At 37.8% G+C, this 22,017-nt stretch overlaps 1 protein-coding gene across 3 annotated transcripts in view; it reads left to right on the top strand.

Moving 5' to 3' along the window:
• CDH7 (cadherin 7) overlaps positions 1–22,017 on the top strand; it is a 127,816-nt gene that overhangs the window by 40,668 nt on the left and 65,131 nt on the right. For all 3 annotated transcript variants that reach the window (XR_013443269.1, XM_036120071.2, XM_036120070.2), the window contains exons 3-4: positions 13,972–14,266; positions 17,752–17,871. Coding sequence is in view for 2 of the 3 variants with exons in the window: in XM_036120071.2 (XP_035975964.2) it covers positions 13,972–14,266; positions 17,752–17,871 (415 nt within the window). In the remaining variant the exon portion in view is untranslated. The remainder of the gene's footprint in view (positions 1–13,971; positions 14,267–17,751; positions 17,872–22,017) is intronic.

Raw genomic sequence — 22,017 nt, 5'->3', positions numbered from 1 at the left:
GGGAAAGAAAGAGCAAATGGGATCCTTTGTGTGTATATTTGTAAGTGATACTAATTGAATTTGTGCATATCAGACAAATTATAAGTAAGTACCATGAGTATTTCCTTTTAAATAAGTGCACTTGTCCAAACAGTTGTGTTTAGGTAGCATGTTATTTTGACATACCCTTTAAAGATACCTTGTGTAGATTCTTAACATAGATTTTTAAATTAAAAACTAATTCTGTTGAATTATTTTAACCAAATTGCAAGTGATTATACATATGTAAAACAGGTCCTCCCAAGTGCCCAGAAATCAATGTCTTAATGTGTTTTTTTCCCCCATGAGCCACTATATAACAGACATTTTGAAATTATAGAAAAGAATGTTATAAATCTTTGGGATTTTTCTGAGGATACAATAGTCTAAACATGTTCTAAAATACTCCCAACTTTCCCAAGGTGGCATAGCTACACAATTCTTATATGTGATTTTATAAATTAGTTTAAGCTAAGGCATTATCATACACCTAAAACTTAGTTCTCAACATCGTATGCAGTTCCTGGAGTAAGACCGGATATATTAGGAATCTGGATGGATGGCTGTGGTTCACCCATGTTTACTTAGTGGAGAGTCTTAGGGATAAAAGGGAAACTTTTAAGACCTCCTAGTTCAATCCATTTTGTAGATGAACTAAAATCCCAAGAATGTACCAGATCATTAGGATTATCCAACATGGGAACAGTGTCCACGGCACTGACCCCAGTTTCCCTGGTTCTTGTCCTGTCCCTGTGCTGGGGTGCTTAATACAGATGTGAAATGGTTTCAGTATGATCCTGATTCACTTTAGCAATTGTGATTGTGCTGCCAAAGAGCTTATTTTATTCATTTTAAATCCCAGTTCTGCGAATTAATGGATAGCCGAGTAGAGCTCTAATATTTAATACTCTTTTGAGAAGAATGGACAGAGTCGTACTATGAAATAAATGTGCAGAAAGTACTCAGATAACATTTTCAAAATTAGAACATCATCAGTTTAAAAGCTAAACAGAACTGCAAAAATCATTCTTAAGCAATGTAGTTACTCATCTTCCTTTGCTTGCACCTTAGCAGGGGGGATGTGGCCACCCCTCTCTCTCTCTCTCTCTCTCTCTCTCTGTGATACTACGGGAGTCCTGCTGGTAATACCAGAACAACCTGTATACGAAGCTAGACAGCCATGAGCAGTCCTCCTGGGAAAACTAATGGTGCCTTTCTAGGCTCTTCGAGTTGAGAGCAATTTGAGAATGTCTTGCTCTTGTGTCAACTAGTTATCGACTTTGCTTTATTGCTGCCCATCCCTTCTACTTCACTCTCTTGTTCCCTTTTTCTCTTTTTTCTTCTTCCAGGTTTACTAATTTTATTGCATTTGTTTATGGAACCTTTTATCCTTAGGGCATTTAAACACTGCAATCGAGATCGTCAGTGGTAGGAAGTCAGGATTTTGCAGTCACTGTGGTGGCATTGGGCACTAGCTAAGAAGGCTCAGAAGGAACTTTGTTTTTCTCATTTATTTCTAAATGATATCTTGCTTTAGAGAAGAAAATATGACTTAGCTCTTCTTAGGTCACCTGAACCAGAATATGGTCTTTTTATTTCTTAAACCTGCTATATTTTAGATGAGGCAATTACATATTCCATAGAGAGTCCTGTCATGTGAAACAGGTTTATTTTTTCATTTAGGAAGCTTTGTGTTTATTGAAATTCTGCCAGGGAATTTTTTTGAGGTATGATTTTAAAATCTGCACTCTTTAATAAAGCAAATTATTGGCTAAGCTCCACAGATATGCTTATTTTCTCTTTTTTTAGCTAGTTAAATAAACTAATTTTTTCTCTGTCCTTCAAAGCAATATTATCAGTAAAATGCAAGAACATTTCCATTAGATTCTTCTCTCTTTCTTTCTTTTAGGCCAGTGATTCTTATACTGGGTGTATAATAGTATGACCTGGAGAGTTTTTTTTTTTTCTTTAAGAAGAAAAAAAAAAAACCTGGGCCCATGGACTCATATTCTGATTGAACAATTCTGTAGTAGGTCTGGGCATCATACCACTTGAGTGAACATAAGACACTCACCTTGAGTGCGGAGAACAAGGGTGTCCTATGAGGAGAAATAGATGCAGACTTAGCTCTGGGCTCACTGAGTTAAGAGCATTTTGCTTCTTCCTCTTCTCAAATGAAAACACCACAGTGAATCTTCCTCTCTCTGGTGACTGGATCACTCACAGGATGAAGTTTGTAGAAATCAAAGCGGTTAGGAGCATGGAAAAAAATGAGTATATCAGGTGTCGACCGAAAGAAACAAGCAGCACTCTGCCCAGGGTTATGTCTTTTATGAATGTTGCCATCCTGCAGCTTCTTCAGCTGCTGCTGCTTCTGATCTACAAGTACACACCTCTCACCAAATTATGTAAATGAGCTTCTCACTCTCCTAGGTCTCTGTAGGAGACCGCGTGGTATACGTGAGGACAGATGTCCGCAGAGAGCCAAGCTCTGCCACTCATTAGTTACTGAGCTCCTTAACCTGTGTGCATGCTGTAGGTCAGGTCCACAGAAACAGACTCTGAGACAGGGATTTGCCTGGGGGGTATTAATTGCAGTGCATTCTTGGAATTAATGCTTGGGAGGCAGGGAGGGAAGTAGGATCAGGCAGATGCAAGTGTTGAACATGTGATCAGTCGCAACCTAGAACATGGCTAAGCTTTGGGGAGCTGTGGAGCTGGAAAGGTTCTTCACAGTTTCCCTGAATTAGGGGAGAAGAAGGAGATTTAAAGCCCCCCATCAGCTAGTTTGGATGTGAGGTGCCCCCGAGAAAGAAGTATTACCTTTGGCAAAGTGGCTCTTGTTGGTAGTTTTGCAACTTGCCAAATTTGTAAATGTCTCAAAGGTGAAAATTTGGGGGAAAGACTTAGAAATGTCAGCCACCAACACTTCCAGTGTTTCACTGGTTGGGGAAAGGAGTTGACCTGAGAGGCTGCCTTGACATCCCCTAGAGCCCGCCCCACTAATATCCCTTCACTTCATGTAATCCGTTTGGAGAGCAGCTCCTATGGAAACATGTTACCCTCTTTTCTTGGAGGAATTTACAGGGAAGTTAGTAGGAAGAATTGCAGCCCCTATTGTGGAGCCTGATTTTCAGATTACAACTGATACTCACCGTTTCCTCTAACCACCTAACCTGTCTCAGGCTGGGGTCTTGCACTTGCCCGTTTACCATCAAAATGGAGCAAGGGTGTATCAAGAGACACCCAAGTGTCCAGATGCGAAACCTATTCTTCCCCATTATGTGGGAGAAGCCCACCTCCTCCTGGTGAGCAAGGCCAAATACACCTACAGGGAGGGTGGTCCCTTGGTGCTGGGAGTTCAGAGACAAGGAGAGAGCATGAACCTGGTGCAATCACCCTGCTCTAGGAATGGGAGGCACACAGTCCACAAGTGGGGCAAGTGAAGGGAGGGATAACATGGACATGCCTGCTCTGCCCTTTTATTTCCTGGTTTTGTATACTCTACCTAACCAAGGAAGCTCCATGGCATTAGATGAGGCATTTCTCTCTAGTACACAGCATTTCATAAAGCAAGTGGAAATGGGCTGAGAGCCAGAGGATTCCAGAACCTCCAGCAGTTGAGGAAGTGTTTCAGCCCTTAGGGTGAAAGTGGGGTGGGTGAAGGTGCCACACTTACAGATGCCTAGAGGAATAACCTCCGAAGTTTAATTGAGATCATACATATTTTCTTTCTACTATCAGTTTTTGTGTTTGCTCTAATATATCCAACGTTTTAATAATAAACATACAGTAGTTGAAACTATTAATTTTTTTGAGCAGACATGAAGTATTTCTTTAAGAAAAAATACAGTATACCACCAGAATGTCTGATTCCAACCAAGGTAAACATGTAAAATATAAGCAGGACATTCTGTTAATCTTAGTTTGTCTTTCTGACCCCAGAGGGATTCCCAGAGCCCAAGATCATTTCTGCATCTTGATAATATAATAAATATCACAGGGTATATGATGGATACAGAAATTTATACTGTTTACTTTTCCCTTATAACTTTGGGTAGAGAAGGGGCAGTTCCCTTTTGAGTAAAATATATAAACAAATTAATAGAAAATTTTATTCAGTAATCTTATATAGAATAAATTATAGATACAAATTAATTGACAGTGAGGAACAATTTAAAGCCATGACATTATTGGTCTGAAGAGGTTTGTATGTGACTGGTTATATTTGTTAGACCAGAATTTTCCATTTGGGATGCTGGCTGAAAATTCATATTCCTGGTTCCAATACAAAGAGATTCTGATTCTGTGTACTTAAGACTGAGCCCAGAAATCGGCATTTTTTAACCAACGTCTCAGGTGATGTTGATGCAGGAAATCTACATTCTGAACTTCAATAAATAATAACTTCAGTAGCCAAACAGTAGGTTAAGATCAGTGAACTGTTCTGTAGTGTTTTAAAAATTTTTAATTATTTAAACAGATGTTTACAGAATATAGATTGTGATATATTTACACTATAAAGCTTTTTTATATCACATGCAAAAAGTATTCTCTATTATAAATTAGTGGATCCTGTGTATTACTCAGCCTGAAGATTCCTAAAAGGAATTTATTCCATCCTTAGTCAAATGCCTTCCTGGAAATCCAGTTCTGCCCTTCATTGTCAGATAGTTTCTTAGTAATAGGTTCTTGTCTCAACTTAAATATCATTTCTTTTAAAAGCACTTCCCTGAACCTCTGAACTCGGTTTGATTTTCCTGTCAGATGATTTCTTGGCATTCCATGGGTGCTTTTTTTATGGTCATCAGAATTGCAGTTGTTTGTTCAACCTGGTCCACTGACAGCCTGCTGCGTTGACAGGCTTTCTCTCCGTGAGCTCATGAAAATGGGCACCGTTTGGCTCCAGGCTTTAAGTTACCCCTCGCCACCCTGCCTCTCTTGTCTTCATTCATACACACTCATCCACCTGGCCCAGAGGAAATATACTCCATACTCTCTTTTAATAGATGATTAATATATGTTGAGTTTCTTTTTTTCTTTTTTTTTTTTTTTTAGATTTTATTTATTTATTTGACAGAGACACAGCAAGAAGGGGAACACAAGCAGGGGGAGTGGGAGAGGGAGAAGCAGGCTTCCCTCTGAGCAGGGAGCCCGATGTGGGGCTCGATCCCAGGATCCTGGGACCATGACCTGAGCCGAAGGCAGATGCTTAACGACTGAGCCACCCAGGCGCCCCATATGTTGAGTTTCTAGATGGAGACAGAAACAGACCTGATCTGATCTCTGTTTTTCCAGGACAGTCCAGCTTGCGCACAAGGGTGATGTCAATTGTATCCCTTTAGTTCAGGCTTAATAGCTGAAGTGCTATTTCTCTCTTTTTTTTTAAGATTTTATTTATTTATTTGACAGAGAGCACAAGTAGGCAGAGCGGCAGGCAGAGAGAGAGGGAGAAGCAGGCTTCCCGCTGAGCAGGGAGCCTGACACAGGATTCGATCCCAGGACCCTGAGATCGTGACCTGAGCCGAAGGCACATGCTTAACCGACTGAGCCACCCAGGTGCCCCTAAAGTGCTATTTCTCACCCGGCACTTTTAATAACAACTAAAGAGATACTTGTGATTTTTATAAAGATGCCAGAAAGGATTAGCTAGACAAACATTAAATACTCAGTGACAGTATTTGAAAACAAGTTTACCAAATAGTTATCACAAATTACAAATAATGTGTATACTTACTGTGGTTTTAAAGTTTAACCAGCAGCCCCCCTTACTAAGATCTTATTAGTAAGCGTAAGAATGACCAGTTACTGTCTGTTCTCCTCTTGGACTAGCTCCTTTTCTCTGTTCACCCTCCTACTTTCATGTAATCTCTGAAATTCTGTGTTTCTCCATATCTGGTATCTTTGTCCACGCATTGGCCTCTAACAAGTCACACTGGACTTTTAGAATCCTTGTAGCAGAATTGATAAGATCATATACAGTGATTCTCTTTAAATTATACAAGCATCGATGTTTTCTCCCCCAAACGTAGACTCCGGAATTATATTTCTATTAACCATTATTGTTTGTATTTTTGAATGCACAAGGCAATACAATGCAAATGACTTCAGGAAGTATTTGGCAAACCTGCTGTGCTATTACCCTCTGCAACATGGACCTGAATGCCTTCTCGAAAATGCCTTGTACAGAATATCTGTGCATGTCTTAAAGATAGCCTCTTCAATTGTCCTGTGCCTCCCTGGTAGTTAGTAACCTCATGTTTTGCCTAATGTGAGGACAGGAAAAGAGTGTTGGACTGATTATTGCCTAGAAGCATTCAAAAGAGCTTTCACAGTGCTTCTCAACTCATCTGCAGTGAAGAGCCAAGTTTTTCTTGTTTATTTGCAAACTTACTGGTTTTTAAAGGACATAGAACATACATTTTTATAACCTCCTAATAATTTTGTAACTATATTAAAAATGAATTACCTAGAAAATTCAGTTCTCATTTTTTCCATTATTGTTGGGCTCGACAGACGTTAAATTACTCTATAAAATGACTATGAAAATTGCTAAAGCTTTTCCTCTCAATTTTCTGTACTTACCTCGATTTGGACAGATGGCACCCAGTCCTTGGACCCCATGTTGAGTACTGCGATAGCCTCCTGTAACATTTTTTGCTCAACCGGCCCCCCTTTAAAAAAAGCAAGATTGAAAATTAGCCCCCCAAAAGCTTGACGTTTCCAGGGCTTTGCTTTTTATCTGCTTGTGGTTGACTACTTGGAGTTTAGAACTAAGTGAGCAAAGTACTACGGGGGAGCCCTGAAGTAGAGAACATGATGTGCTCACAATTACACTGGATGAGGAGGAGTTGGACGAGGAGGAGTTTAGGTCAGAAGTTTTGATCAGTTACAATTTGACTCAAGGCAGATTTCCTAAATTGTTTGAAAATTCTGGATGTGGCCTGGAGACAGCAATCAGAGAGAGGATGAGATGAGCACTGTGGAGATTTCTTTAGGGAGGCACGTGTAGCTGTGTAGAATAGAGAATGCTTTTCTGAGTTGTTATCACTGGTCCCTGATGACAAAGATGCAGCTCTTAGTGTGAAGTTCTGAGTAACCACGCCATAGGCATAAATGTAGAACCATTGCAAATAAAAGCAAGATTCCCCCCCCCCAAGGGATGCAGATAATTCTATTGTGCCCCTATAGGTGAACTTACAAATATGGATAGAAAGTTACATTTTACAAAATACTTCCAAATGCATTACTTTATTTTATCCTCACTTCAACGTGCAAGGACAACTGTACCTTTATGGATGCTGATTTATAGCAGGTGAGTGAACTGTGATTTAAGGGTGATCAAGGCATCACAATAAAGGGCAGAGTGGAGATTCAGGAGCCATACTTCTGGCTCCTTTGCCCTGGTGACCTAGCAATTGTATATCTCAACTACTAAGTAAGTGAACTAAGACCCTTGAATGCATGTTCATTGCCACTGAATTAGTGTGAACTTTTTCTGAGGGGGAAAAAAAAAATCAAAACAATTTGAATAGTTCCTCCTTTTTACCTATTGTTGCCTAAAAAAAAAAGAAAGAAATGAGACCTTATTTTGACAGTTTTAACCTTACCTAAGCACGTCCTGGATGGTATCCCTTTCCTGTATTACTCTATGTGTCGTAATTAATACCTTTACTTTGTAAACCATGCATCTTCATCAGAGATGCCTCACAAGTAAATTGTGTTCCATTACCCTGGACCACAATGATAATTATAAATTAGAAATACTTCAACCAGAAAGAAATGACTCATACACTTGTTTTCATCTATAATATTTCTTCAACAACTTGGTAATTACATGGTATCCAGTGGCATGTGGAAAATATCTATTAAAAAGCATAATGAGAAAAGAAAACTTGCATGGAATGTGTATATACAAGTGGTTATATTTCTACCAGTTACTGTTTAAATCTGCCCTCTATACTTACAGTTTTAACCTTGGGAAATTTAGTAAATCACATGAGTTCCAGCCATCTGTAATGTATTTTTAAACTTTAAAAAATCGGGAATCTGTAATAATAAGCCAATGGTAGGAAAGTCACCTTAGAAATCCTTTGCTAATATTCAATATAAATCATTCTCAGATTGATTAACATGCTGCTCAGCCATCATTATTCCATTTTTGTACACAGATGTAGTAGTAGTAGTATGAACTTTTTTATTTTTGTAGTAATGATTTTTGCATTTTTCTTATTCAAATGTTCATTACAAGGAAAGTTGAATATAAGCTCTAATTATTTCCATCTTCACCATCTGTAGATCAGTGAGGATCACAGAGACCTTTGTTGACTTTAGTTTTATGTTTTAGTGTCAATGCTTTCATGATAAACCTTATCTCTTTCCAAATAGCTTCATCTTATGTCTAGATTTACTCCATTTTTTTGTCACATGAAAATTCAGTATGTTACATTACAAAGTACAATCCTGATATTATAGTGCTTTACCTTAATGAATTGTGTTCTATTTCACCTCAAGTAGTTGTCACAATTGTTCAGTGAAATCCCAGTACAGGTATTTTTTACTTCCATTTTGCAGAGGAGGTGACTAAAAGACAAGGTCATCAGTACGATCAAATAACAAGCAGAATTTCAGATGTTGACAGAGGGAAGAAAAGTTGATCAACATATTGACTTGATTTTTTTCTTAGCTTAGGTCTTTGCTAAACAGATTTATTCACCATATTCAGACTCTTCTTTAAGCAGATAGATTGACAGTACTAGACCAGGTAGTTCATATCAGGCCCTAGTTGGTTAAGTAGATGTAAGAAAATTGTCAGAACTGCAGTGTGTTGATCTGTTTTTAGTTTTGGTCTTTATAATTTTAAATTAAAAACTAAATAGTAGATTTAATTTTTTTTTTTTTTTTTTAAGATTGTATTTATTTGCGAGAGAGAGAATGAGAGACAGAGAGCATGAGAGGGAGGAGGGTCAGAGGGAGAAGCAGACTCCCCGCCGAGCAGGGAGCCCGATGCGGGACTCGATCCCGGGACTCCAGGATCATGACCTGAGCCGAAGGCAGTCGCTTAACCAACTGAGCCACCCAGGCGCCCTAAATAGTAGATTTAAAAAGTTAATCAAGGACATTGAAATTCTTCCATCATAGACCTTCTTCCAAAGGTCTATAAAACCCTCTACCAGCACGTGTGTGTGTGTGTGTGTGTGTGTGGGTGTGTGTGTGTGTACTACTGCATTAAACTTAGGAAACAGGAATAAGAAAGCATGTCTGCCCCTATAGGGTTCTGTCTCCTGGGGAACACAAATGTGTAAATGTGCAAGTTTAGAATAATGAGCCAAATGTTACCATGGGCATTCAAAATGAGGTATCTGAGCTCTGTCTAGGCAGGTCAGAGGATTAGGGAGAACAATCCAGAGATAAGGCATGTTTTTTATTTAGTTTGTTGTCTTTTTGCTGGATGCTATTAAAACTTAAAAGGATAGAAATTGAAGGAAAACAAGCACTACTATTTTACAAAGTGGATTATAAATTTACCAAATTTAAGACAATGAACTATTTATTGAGCATGTGGAATATGGTGATATAAAAAGAATCCGGCTCATAAAGAGTTTAGAAATTAAAGAAAGTGATGGATGAAAACAACTAAGCCAGATTTTCAATATAAAGCAGAATTAAATGCATCTTAACAGAGAAATGCAAACAGCATGCCATGGGGGGGAAAACAGGAAGATTGTTAAGACTTCAGTACAAGGGAGCTTGCATTAAGCTGAGCTGGATGTCAGTTGGTAGGCAAGATGATGAAGGACTTGTATTGAAAAGGATGGTGCAGCGTGCTGTGTTCAGGCAGTGTGGTCCCCATCCAGTGTGCCTGGAGCATGGAGTGCCTTCTGAGACGTGATAGAAAAGAGAGACTAAAGAGCTAGCATAGGGCTACATGGAGCCCCATGCTTAGAATTTGGGGTAAATCCCTAGACCATGGGGAGCAATTAAAAGTAATTGATGAGGTATGATAAAATTCAATGTGCATTTTAGGGAGATAATTTCTGACAGACAGAAAATGGAGAATAACTGGAGAGTTTTATAATAGCTCTAGTGAAAGATTTTAAGATTCCAAATTCAGGTTCTTGCTGAAAGACTGAAAAGAAAGAGTTGCTCTATTAGAGGTAATGAGTAGGTATTCTGTCAAGCAGGGGATGATAGAGCCATTGTGGATTACTAAACAAACTACAGGGGTGCCTGGTGTCTGCTTTTGGCTTGGGTCATTGTCTCAGGGTCCTGAGATCGAGCCCCATGTCAAGCCCCATGTTGGGCTCCCTGCTCAGCGGGGAGCCTGCTTCTCCCTCTCCCTCTGTGGCCTCCCCCTTGCTTGTGCTCTCTCTCGCTCTCTGTCAAATAAATAAAATCTTTAAAAAAATAAACATACTACATTTTAGGGGCATGTAAAGGGTGCTTTACATTTTTGGCCTGTGTAGCTGATGAAGATTCTAACACAGTGTGACATTTCCTTACACTGTTACCATAGACAGTGCTGTCATAGTGACATGTAGGGAAACACATAATGATTGAATCTCCTTCTCTACTGATTCTTTTGTCTTCAGCTAGACCCAGCTAAGAGGTATGTGTGTGCTCCTCACTGTTTGGGTTTATTTACAAAATAATAATAATAATAATAATAATGTAAACATTTACTTTGGAGTCACAACAAATACTTTGAAGAGGATTTAGGAATCCATGCAGTAAAGGTGAGTTTTGTATGGTGATTAACGAATCAAGGTTTTGTTGCTGTTATGGTTTAGGTGAATCACAAGACCACATTTACAAGGGTATTTGTGAATGAAATAGACATAGCATCGTAAGTTCTACTCTGCCCAAAATAAGAGTACAAATATTTGTTTTCAATTGTGTATTTCATTTATTGTTTATTCATTTGCCATATGGTGGGACCATAGAATGTTTATTTTTTACTGCACAGAAGTTCTCACTGTGGAGAATAGTGCTTCTCTGCTCTCTCATAGTCATTCACAAAGATGGTGTGTACCTGTGTGTGTGTGTGTGTGTGTGCACCTACACAGACGTGTTTTACTGAAGGTCGCTATTAAGTAGTTCTGCCCTTGCAAGTTTTTCTTTGCTGACCATTTTTTTCTAAGCAGAGAAGTATAATAGTTTTTCGTTAACAGCATGGGTTTCACTCTGCCTATTAAGATTAGAGTATTAGTACACATAGTCTCAGATTAAATGTCTGAATGCATCTGATAATTAGGTATCCATCTTAGCATCTCAAAGGTGGTCATCCACTTTTAAATACAGATGCTTACACTAACCTTGCAAGGACACTCAAAGCAATTTTCTGCTTGTGAATTCTGGCAGTGATTACAAGCGTAGTGATGGTCCTAGCTGGTAGAAAAGTGTCAGTGATGGGAAGGATGATGAAGTTTAGGGCTCCAGAGACAGAGGAGTGTGTGTGTGTGTGTGTGTGTGTGTGTGTGTGTGTGTGTGGTAGTGGTGATGGTGGTGGTGGTGGTAGTGGTAGGGGGTAGAAAAGAAGAAACCCGATCTTCAAATGATTGGAGAAACAAGCAACATGAACCTTTTCTTCCTTTGAGCTCTTATGCTGTCAGTGATGGAGATCAGTTAACAATACCACTGAAGATCAGCTCAGGATTTAATGTGTGTCGTGTATTGAAAAGGAATATGTCCTCTCTCCCTTACCTGGATACTACAGGAGCATTGTATCACCACCATGGGATGGAAACAGCAGTTAGTTGACAGGAATTAGTTAAATGAATCATAAGGGCTGGTTCTAAAAATGGTAGTCCCTAATGAGACTTAGAGACCTAGCAAGCCTTTGATTAAAGACACAACCTGTATGTCACTTAAGTATTTCTATGGTCATTGGATCGTCCTCTAATGTTTCACACCAAGGTCCAGTGGTAGCGTGTAGACTCTTCTAACGCTGAGAGGCATGGATGGGGTGAGGAGGGGTGAGGAGTGTAGCCATGAGAAGTGTGTGGAGGGGTGGGGGTACTTGAGGTGTCAGCGGCTTGAAACAACTTGTTTTCCTCCATAATCTGCACTTGTCTCAGGAGTCAAGTTTTTTGCTCTGTGTTGTTGAAGGTGGTAGGGTGTTTTGCTGTTCTGTAATGCCAAGAAAGGACCCTTCTGTCAAGTCATAAAAGGTGTTGGAAACCACTCAAAGCACCAAGCTTCTTTAAGACTTGGGGGTGATCAAGGGTGGAGGTGCATGCACTCTTCTTTCTCTGAATTGTCCTCTGCTGCAGCTTTTAATGTCCCCACCTCACCGGACCACAGATGTCTCCCTCCGGAGGCAGGATCTTATTGCAGGCAGTGGAGATCGAGCTTTCCAGCAGCCCCTGTTTTTCATTATCCTGATGCAGCCACAAAGCACTGGGCATGTGACCTCAGGCGAGGCACTCAGCCTTTCTTTACCTTAGTTTCCTGATCTGTTAGTAGGGATAATGAATTCATTCAATGTGAGCATGAAATGAGTTACTATATAGAGAACATCAAGAATAGTGCCTGACATAGAGGAATCACTCAAGTAATCCAAACTATAGTGATTTTCAGCTTGCTTTCTTCTTCGAGGGAGATATAGATGTGGCAGTAACCCTGACAGTGACTTAAGAAAATTAGGCAATTCACCTTATTTCAAGAATGCAACCTTTCCAGATGGGTGGGTCAACATACGGTACAGTGATCCACTAGATAATTCCACACTGAACAAACCTAAATTATAACTCATGCCGGTAATTAATTTTTTGTATTACTGAGCGCTATAAAAACTAGAGGAGAAATCAGGTCCTTAAGTATTCTAGAGCAGAGTATAAACACAGCTGTTACAGTGTGGGGGAAGAACCGCTTACAGAAACCTCGGTGTAAAGAGCGGTACCCTCCACACCTACCACAGAAGGAAGAAAACGTTCCACAGTCACCCCTCCCCAAGTTGTTGCCCATATTTTCTGTTTGTAGCACCTCGTCTTTTAAAGAATGCAAACCTAGTTCTGTAGGACAGTGAAGAGCCTTTATTATTTGGTAAATTGGGTTTTTGCATTCGTCTTACTCGAAGTCCAGATGATGGTGGTTATCGGGGATGAAAGATTGTGGAGATGACAGATTGAGTCCTGTGTTTTTCAGGTTATGAAGTTCAGGAAAATGTGTAATTATGTCTGAGTTTCCTTAGGTTCCTCTGTTCAACATAATGTTCTGACATACAGCAGGGACAGTTCCAGATACAAAATGCAAATCAGTAGGTGCTGGCCCTGCTGCCGATTGCTGGGGTTAATCATGCAAATCTAATGCAGTTCTTGGTATTTCAAGAAAGGTTTGAGTTGAAGTCTCAGGCACATACTGATTTAAAATTCCTACTTCAGAGAGCAGTGTAATTTTTCTCGGCTTCAAATTTTAAAATACAGAACAAGATCTGGAGGCGGATTTAGTGACTGGACATCCATCCATACTTGTTAATCATGAAAGGGGGTGGGAGGGAAGGGTGTCCTTAAAGAATGCAGGAGTTCTAAGCATATTAAATACTTCATTAGATCTAAATTTGCAAATGTTCTATAGCAAGTCCCTTTGCTTGGAATAAGATCAAATCAACCGATTATACATGATTACTGAATGCTCTGTTCAAAGAAGATGGCTAAAACTGGCAAGGACAGACCAAATAAAAATTAACACCACCACAAGTTCCTAACTTTGGGAATGATAGAAAATACCTTTGGAAATGAGACTGTTTACAGGAAGAAATGAAATTGTCTTGCTCACGAGTGCAAGCTGACACATTCTAATAGCCTTTCTGCTGTGCACAATAAGCATCAGCTTATCTTTCCAAGAACAATAAGATTTCATGTACTGCTGCCTGACATAAGAATTATTTTTACATATCTCCATATCGCTGACTCTCTTGTAAGTTAATCTCATCTCACATGAATTTTTCACCAGCTTCACTCTGATGTTGATAAAGGAGATGGTTCCATCAGATACATCTTGTCAGGCGAAGGGGCAAGTTCCATTTTCATTATTGATGAGAACACTGGGGATATTCATGCTACCAAGAGGCTGGATCGGGAGGAGCAGGCCTACTACACGCTCCGAGCCCAGGCCCTGGACAGGCTCACCAACAAGCCTGTGGAGCCTGAGTCCGAGTTTGTCATCAAGATTCAGGATATCAATGACAACGAACCCAAATTCTTGGATGGCCCATACACGGCGGGAGTCCCCGAAATGTCTCCTGTGGGTAAGTAAAGAACATGCTGCTTTGGTAGCGTTTGATTTCAGGGGGTCTGTATTTAAAAGGAGATCATCATAAGTAGTGAAAAAAAATCACATTAGTTTTGGTAAGGCAATTTCTAGTGAGGATGAGGGGGAAGTTTGAGATGCCTTAAGATCCAGTGTCCAAATCTAATTATTCAAATCGTTATTTTATTTCTATGGAAAATTAGGAAAATTTTCCTTTTCCACAGGGATCTCAATGTCTTTAGTACATTACTCATGTCTTTTAATTTAAAAAAAAAAAAAAGAAGATTAAAACTATCCCTAAGAAGTTAAAAAAGAAAATCCTTGCGGACATTGGCCTGTGGTAATCTTTTCTTTCTCCTGATTAGTATTAATGATTCATTCTTCTAAGAATCTTTCTGGGGCCAAGGTATCAGGCAGCCCATCTAATGTTTAGATCAGCGGGTCTGTTTGCTTGTAGAGTAGGCTTGAACCCACAAATGTCCCTCCATATGCCACCACTACTCTTTTTGTAATATCTCCAGAAATTTAGATGCGTGAAAATTTATATTGGATTGATAATAATGGCAAAGTGATACTCAGTTTGAGATACATAAAAGAATCATGAAGACTGTTTTATTCAGAGGGCTTTTCACAGTGCCCCATTACTGGAAAAATAGAAAGTAAAGTACTTCCAGTATATACTTTATTTCTATCAAATGATAAAAACTCAGTTTTAAACAATTGATTCACATACCTTTGGAAGAATTTTCAGCCAGCATGCAATTTTAGATGATCTTACAAAACAATAAAAGAAATATGGGGCTTAAATAGACCAGTTGATTTATATATTTATTTTCTGTCACTTTTAGTCCTGAAGTAAGACAGTCATTTAAAGTAATAATTGAATTTGTATTTTAACAGGTGAGCATTTTACCCAACATGATTTGTTTTATATTAAATAAAGGTCACTTCATTCATTCCAGCATTCAGCCCACAGATCGACTATGTTAGGAAGTGGAATTGCAAAGATGTGTATTATGTGTGCCCTTTTGGGGAACCACAGTTTGGTGACCCTAAATTTCTAGCAGACAGGAGAGTGAAAATTATTTAGGGCACCCTTGTTCTAGCCACTGAAGAAATAGAAGCAGAAAATGAACCAGAAGATTCGATGCCTGTGGTCCAGATAAATTCAGAACCACAGAGGCAGCATCACACTGTCGTTAGCTTCTAAGTGGGCATTTCTTTGACCAAACAGGCTTATTCACACTTTCTCAATACTGCCCACATCTTCAGTGCTGCTTGCTGTTGCTTAACAACAAGAACAACAACTAGGGAGACAGCAGCCACAAGATTTGCAGGTTTTAGAGAAAAGAGAAGGTTCTCCCCAAAGTAGTAATGTTTAGAAAAACAGGAAACTTTGAGGTGTGTTTGAGCGATTCAGCTCAACTCCATCGTTTTCATGTGGGCATGTTGGGCATTCTGCATTGGCTTGCTATGGTTTTCTTTTGCTACACACAATGTAACCATGCAAATTGGATTAATGTGAACTTTGTTCTTTTAGAGGCTAAATAATGCACACTGTAGTTTTGGTTTCAATTGTACCACTCTGATATCAAACAGCATGATTATTATGCACACATGCAAGTTATATTAGTTATTTGATTGATTCCAACAGGTTCAGAACTTTTTAGAAAATGATTTTCAAGTGCCTTCAGGATTTAATTCGTATTAATTGAGAATTAATTCTGGAATAATATCGAAATTTGAACTGAGATCAATGGATGACTACATTAAATATGTTATGTGGATCTATAGTGAGTTGGAGTTTATCAAAGGGTTTAATTCTAGCCAAATAGTTATAATGGCCACTAAGTAGTACAGCATATACAACAAAAGCATTCAGTGTTTAATATTCAGGGCTGTGTTTTCCATTGGATGCTAACCTCAAGATTGAAAACACACTAATAAACCCTTAGGATAGTTCATTCATTTCCAGAAGAGCATAGATAAGCAGGGACAATTTAAAGTTTTTTTAAAAATATGTGTGTTGTGTGTGTGTGTATGTATATGTATATAAGTAAATTTCTTAGTGAACACTTTAGAAAAAATTATATACAACCAAATTTTCTAAAGTAGTTTTGATTATTTTAAGGCACTTTCCTTTTCAAATGAAGTAGGAAATCAATACTTAAGCATGTCACCAGAGTAAATATTTCTGTAAAGATGGTGCATTGTGGAGAAAATAGAGAATATCAATGCCATTAATTTTAATATTTTAAAAGAATCAAAATTTAATTTTTAAAACTATTTTTAATATGCATTATTTGCTGTTTGGTCCTACCAGGCATCTGCAGGGCACAATCAACTAACTCTGTCAAATTAAAAAAAAAAAAAATCAGAATTTAAAAAACAGTGCTCTATACATAGCTTCATAACATGCACCCACTTTTAAAGAAAATGGGATTGGTAAGGAAAATCATAGTGTTGAAAAGACAATAGATTTGTAACAAGATGGACATTAATGACTTATTTAAAGGACTTAGGGAAATCTCTTTAGAAATATATCGATGAGATATTTGATTAAAAATATTTTCAATAAATTATTAGAAACAAATTAAAACCTTAGAAGAATACAAAAAGAAAGAGACTTGTTCCATTCCCATCAATGGACATAAATGATAAAATAGCGTGTGCATAAATATGTAAACTAAATGTGGCTAACATTTTTAAGATTCTGCTTCAAATGGAAATAAAAAGAACACATCACAGTAAATGCTTTCCATGTGGAATAAGTGAATACATAATAAATGCAGAAGCCATAGGACATTCTATCACATGAAATATAGAAAAACAACTAATAATGCAATTTTTAAAGTTGCCATACTTGTTTCTCCTTTGGGGGTGGTGGTGTAAATTTTCATTGAATGCTTTTATTTTTAAATCAATTCATAGACTCAAACGAAAACTAAACCTATTCCTGAAAGCATGCCCCTAATATTCAGTTAAGTGGATCCATCAGATATTCTTTATTCAGTTAATGACATTTCATTTTCTGTCTGGCTCTGCTCAGCTATAATAGTGAGATCCCCTCAGTGACTTGGGTGTCAAGATGCTGTTACTTGTCACACTGCCTTCTGGACAGTAATTGAGACTTATAGAGATTGCTTTTGATAAAAACTTGTTACCTGACCCTGATGGATGAGATACCTAAAATTTGAGTCCCTTCCAATTCTGAGTATCCTCCTAATGTGCATCATCAATCTTATTATTATTATTTTTTTTGCTAACATATTTTTGTATCCCTTAAATCTTTCTGAGGGCTTAATTAGCATTTATCTTCATTTTGGGTTTGTCTTTTACGAAAAATACGTCAATTTTTCACATGCCTTGAAACATGAAAAAAGAAAATTAAAAACAAATGTAGCATGTTCAGCATTTTGTGAATCATTCTGTTTTGTGGCATTTGGAAGTTTTAAATGCATTGGTTTTTGGATTGGCATGTAGGGACCTCAGTGGTACAAGTAACAGCAACGGATGCTGATGATCCTACGTACGGCAACAGCGCCCGAGTGGTCTACAGTATTCTGCAAGGACAGCCATACTTCTCAGTGGAACCAAAGACAGGTAAACGTTGAAATGTGACTCTTCTTGAAATGTCATCATTTATATCTTGGCACAGAGTTAATATTAGTTATTTTTATTCGATACAGTTGGCACTGGAAACAGACACTACATTGCTATTGTGCTTCTCTCAATATGTGAACTGGGGTAATAATCAGCATATAATTTATACAGGCATTAGCATCTTCCAAGACTATTTTATTGCAGTTAGTAGAATTTCTACCAAAATTAAAGTATTCTGTGTTAAAAAAAAAAAAAAAAAAGTATTTCAGCTGCTATGCCCTGACTATATAAGAAAGCAATTTACATTGTTTTCTCTTTATCTTGCTTTCTTTAACTAATTCACGTAGGAATCACACACAGTTAAGTTTAAATCTCGAGCAAAAACCTCCCTGCCCTGCAGTAGGAGAGGTAGTAGGTTCAGCTTATCCTTTCAGAGTCTGGTTTACTCAGGAGAATTAGTTTAAACGTAATAATGAGGATGATGATCTGCTAAATCAAAAACTAAATTAAGTGATTTTTTTTTTTTTAATTTTAGAAGGAAAAAAACATTTTTTATGAGTTTTCTGACTGCCTGGATAGAATATGTGATTGGTTGGCTAGATGTTCTGTTTTGCTTTTAAGCTGAAATAGTTTACATTAAGTAAGACCCTAATTTGGGGCAGTGTTGTCGTGGTCATAAAATAACATTTTATCTAGTCTGCTTTTCTGGCTCTGGGTGGAGGGAGGAGGGGTGAGTGTGGAGATGGGTGGTTTATGCCACTGGTCTTCTTCACCATGAAATCCAAAATTTCTCCATATTGTAACAATTTTATCTTTATCATGAAGAAAACTATTCTTCAAACAGCCAAGTTTATGACTATTGGATAGTCATTCTGTGACCCTAAATGATTATTTTAATGGTACTTAGGCTGTTTTCCATATAAATGGTAATATTAATTCATTTTCAAATCACTGTGGAGGATAAATATTTTAAGTGTGTTTTGAAAATGATAGTTGTAATGTGCATGAACGGAAAAATAAATTCAATCCTACTTCACCGTTAGAGTTTTTACAGAGATTGCTTTGCATATTTTATACTAATATAGTGGTAGAGTCTGGAAGCCACCTGGAAAGTCTAACAGAGAATAAAAAGTTCTGATTAAGCAAGTATTGAAGGAGAAGTAAACAAAAGTATTCGATTTATGATATGAATCCTATGAATGTAGAACGTGTGCTTGTGGTTGATTTAATGAGAGATCTGAAAAGCCTAAATTCAAACACCCACCCATTCCCTTATAAATTTACTCTTTACAGCCTACAAAGACATTGACAAGTTTCTGACAATTTGCTCACAAATTATACACTCCTGCATTATATAACCTCTCCAGAAATAGCACACACTAATCCCTAGGGTTAAATATTTTGCTGGTACTAATGATTGGCTTGTGATTTTAGCTTTGTGGTAAGATGATCGTTTTTTTCTGAAGTCCTGTGGAGGGAGGGTCTCTGATTGAGCAAGTGGACAATAGTCTATGTCATGGGATCACATTATTAGTATTTCAAATTAATTCTAATTTCAGAATCTCAAGGATTGTGTATTGTAGGAGATGAAGAGGTTTAATTTTGTTTGGTTTAGAGTTTTTCATACGTAATTATAGTAATCATTGGGACTTCTCTTTCTAGAGTCATTAGTGCAGAGATATCCTGGGAATTTTTGTCTTCTGTTAATTTATAATATGGGTAGTGTATTGTTTGCAAAAAAATAACACCTATTTTTTTCATAAAAATGAGAAGTTTTCAATCCTTAAGGGCGTGGATATCTGTGAATCAAGTTTGACTTAGTCTTCATAGTTGGTGTAAGTCTGATTTTTATCTATGGGAATCACATGAATTTCTTAATCTTTGAATCTAAGAGTTTTTAAAAAGAAAGTAAAATTTTTGGTAGGAAAAATACTGAAAATATGCTAAGTCAAGATTTTGTAAAAACAGGCACAGGGAATCGCTGTTAGGTGCATTTCTATAAGTTTAACTTCTGATTTTTTTTTCCTAATATTAATAATACCCATTACCATTTATTAATCATACATCATGAACCTAGCACGGCTACAAGCTCCAGTCACGTATTACACACGTATCACTACCCACAGCACAAATGACCAGAGGGTAACTGTATTTTCCACCTTTATTTCTCCATCCGTAAGACAAGAATGTGAGTAGCTGCAAAAGCCAATGCTAACAGTTTGCTCTAATAAGCAAACAGAATGGCACTAGAAGCATGATAAGGCAACATTAAAAGGACTGCGGAGAATCCCACCACCTATCTCCATAATGACCACAAACTGCTGGGAGGCTGGTGGTTGGTTATTCTAAGGTGTCCATCTACTCTGTAACCTGCAAGCGAATAGACCCCGTGTTTCAGTCTATTTGATATATGGCAGGACTGGCTACATAATTTGCAGCTCAAAATGGAAATGCAGGCCCTGTCTTCTAAAATTAATAGGATTTTAAGAATTTATCAACAGAACAAGAAACCAAGCATGGGACCTGTGACCCTTCACAGGTCACATGGCCATGAAGCTGGCCCTGAAAAATGGATTGAATGATAAAACACCACTTGTCATTTAGGAGTTCCTTCTTGAACATAAGAGGTATGACTATACAATACCTGCATCATATATTACATACCCACTTGTTATGTCATAATTTTATGTAAGTAATACTGTCATAACAAAGCCCCACCCCCCAAATATGCCCTTCAAATGCATTCCATTCTGTGGAATGGCTCATGGTGTGGAGGACCCTCACTCCTGTCGGGCTTGCTGAGGATGTCCTCTCAGACATTACAAGAGTCCCTTCTTCAGGGACTCTTCATTTGATGCCAACTCTGAAACTTTAGTGTTCTAGAAGCTTCCATATTTGCTATCATTGGTTCTCCTCTGACTTTTTATGGTTCTATTATATGCTTCACTTACAGGGAGACAAACCAAATATAAACACAGCTTAGATGCAAAATTTAGAAAGAAGTATAAACTAATAGGAAGGATTCACCATGTACATCTAATGTGTCTCAGATCCACATGGCATGAAGCCCCATAGCCCTGTGTTACCTGGGTCATGTGGACCAGTCCAAGATCTGAGTGTGTAGATATCAGGCCTCGGTGATTGTTTGGTTCCTTAAACTGGGGTGGATTTCAGAACCAGCTCTTATCTGTTACATTTAATACATATATACATTCTTAAGAAGTTTCACGGTAAGAAAATATGCTTTAAAAAAATCATCAGTGGCTGTTAGGAAATTAAAGAATCATCTAAAAATTTATTCCCAGACTAAAAATCAGAGAGTTGTTGAGCAATAGTGATAATGAATTTGTTTCATATGCACAGTACTTTTTGTGACCACGGATTATAAATAAATGGAAAGTTCTGGGTTATTGGGTCAGATGATACATCTATAGAAAAATTATTATTCAGGAAGCTTAAAATCTGAGCTAATCTCTTTCCTAAAGAGCTACAGGAAATATTCTTCTCATCATAAGTGGCTTAAAATGGCTGATATTGAAATTAAATAATGTTGTCTTCCATGAAAATCTAACAGAACTGTAGGGATCTGGCTAGACAAAACTGGCCTTTACTACTTCAGAGATGTAGCATTAGCAATTTGCTGTACATGTGTTTCTCCATAATATATAGCAAAGTGCAAATCAAATCCAGTGCATGAGAACTCTTTTCCAAATGTAGACAGTTTTACTTAAAGTAAAGAGCTCGCAAAAGTCATGGGACTGGAAATCTATTATTTTTGAATGTCCTTATTTAAATTCATTTCTCTCCCAATTATTCCTTCTTGTCAAAAATATGTTTAATATTTGAGGTATTTGGAAATTACCTTTGCCACCTGGTTACATTGAAAACTTTGTGATGATTTTTACTTTGGAAAAGTGCTATTTATAGGATCACTTGTAAAGAAACAATTAGAAGTGTGAAAAATAAGTGAATAACTTTGACTACCAGACTTCTTTCTTAATAACGTATTTCCTAAAAAAATAATGTCACCAAGCAAAACCATGAGAGGATAAGGCTGCCGTGTTTTCCCTGCTGATTAGTTGAAATATTAAGGCCTCTCTCCATCATTATAAAGGTGCAAGGATGTAAGCTCACTTGTACCTATTG

This window comes from Halichoerus grypus, chromosome 13 (assembly GCF_964656455.1).
Source record: "Halichoerus grypus chromosome 13, mHalGry1.hap1.1, whole genome shotgun sequence".
NCBI lineage: Eukaryota > Metazoa > Chordata > Mammalia > Carnivora > Phocidae > Halichoerus > Halichoerus grypus.
Note: the sequence above shows the minus strand (reverse complement) of the source record. Positions and strands in the feature narration are given on the sequence as shown.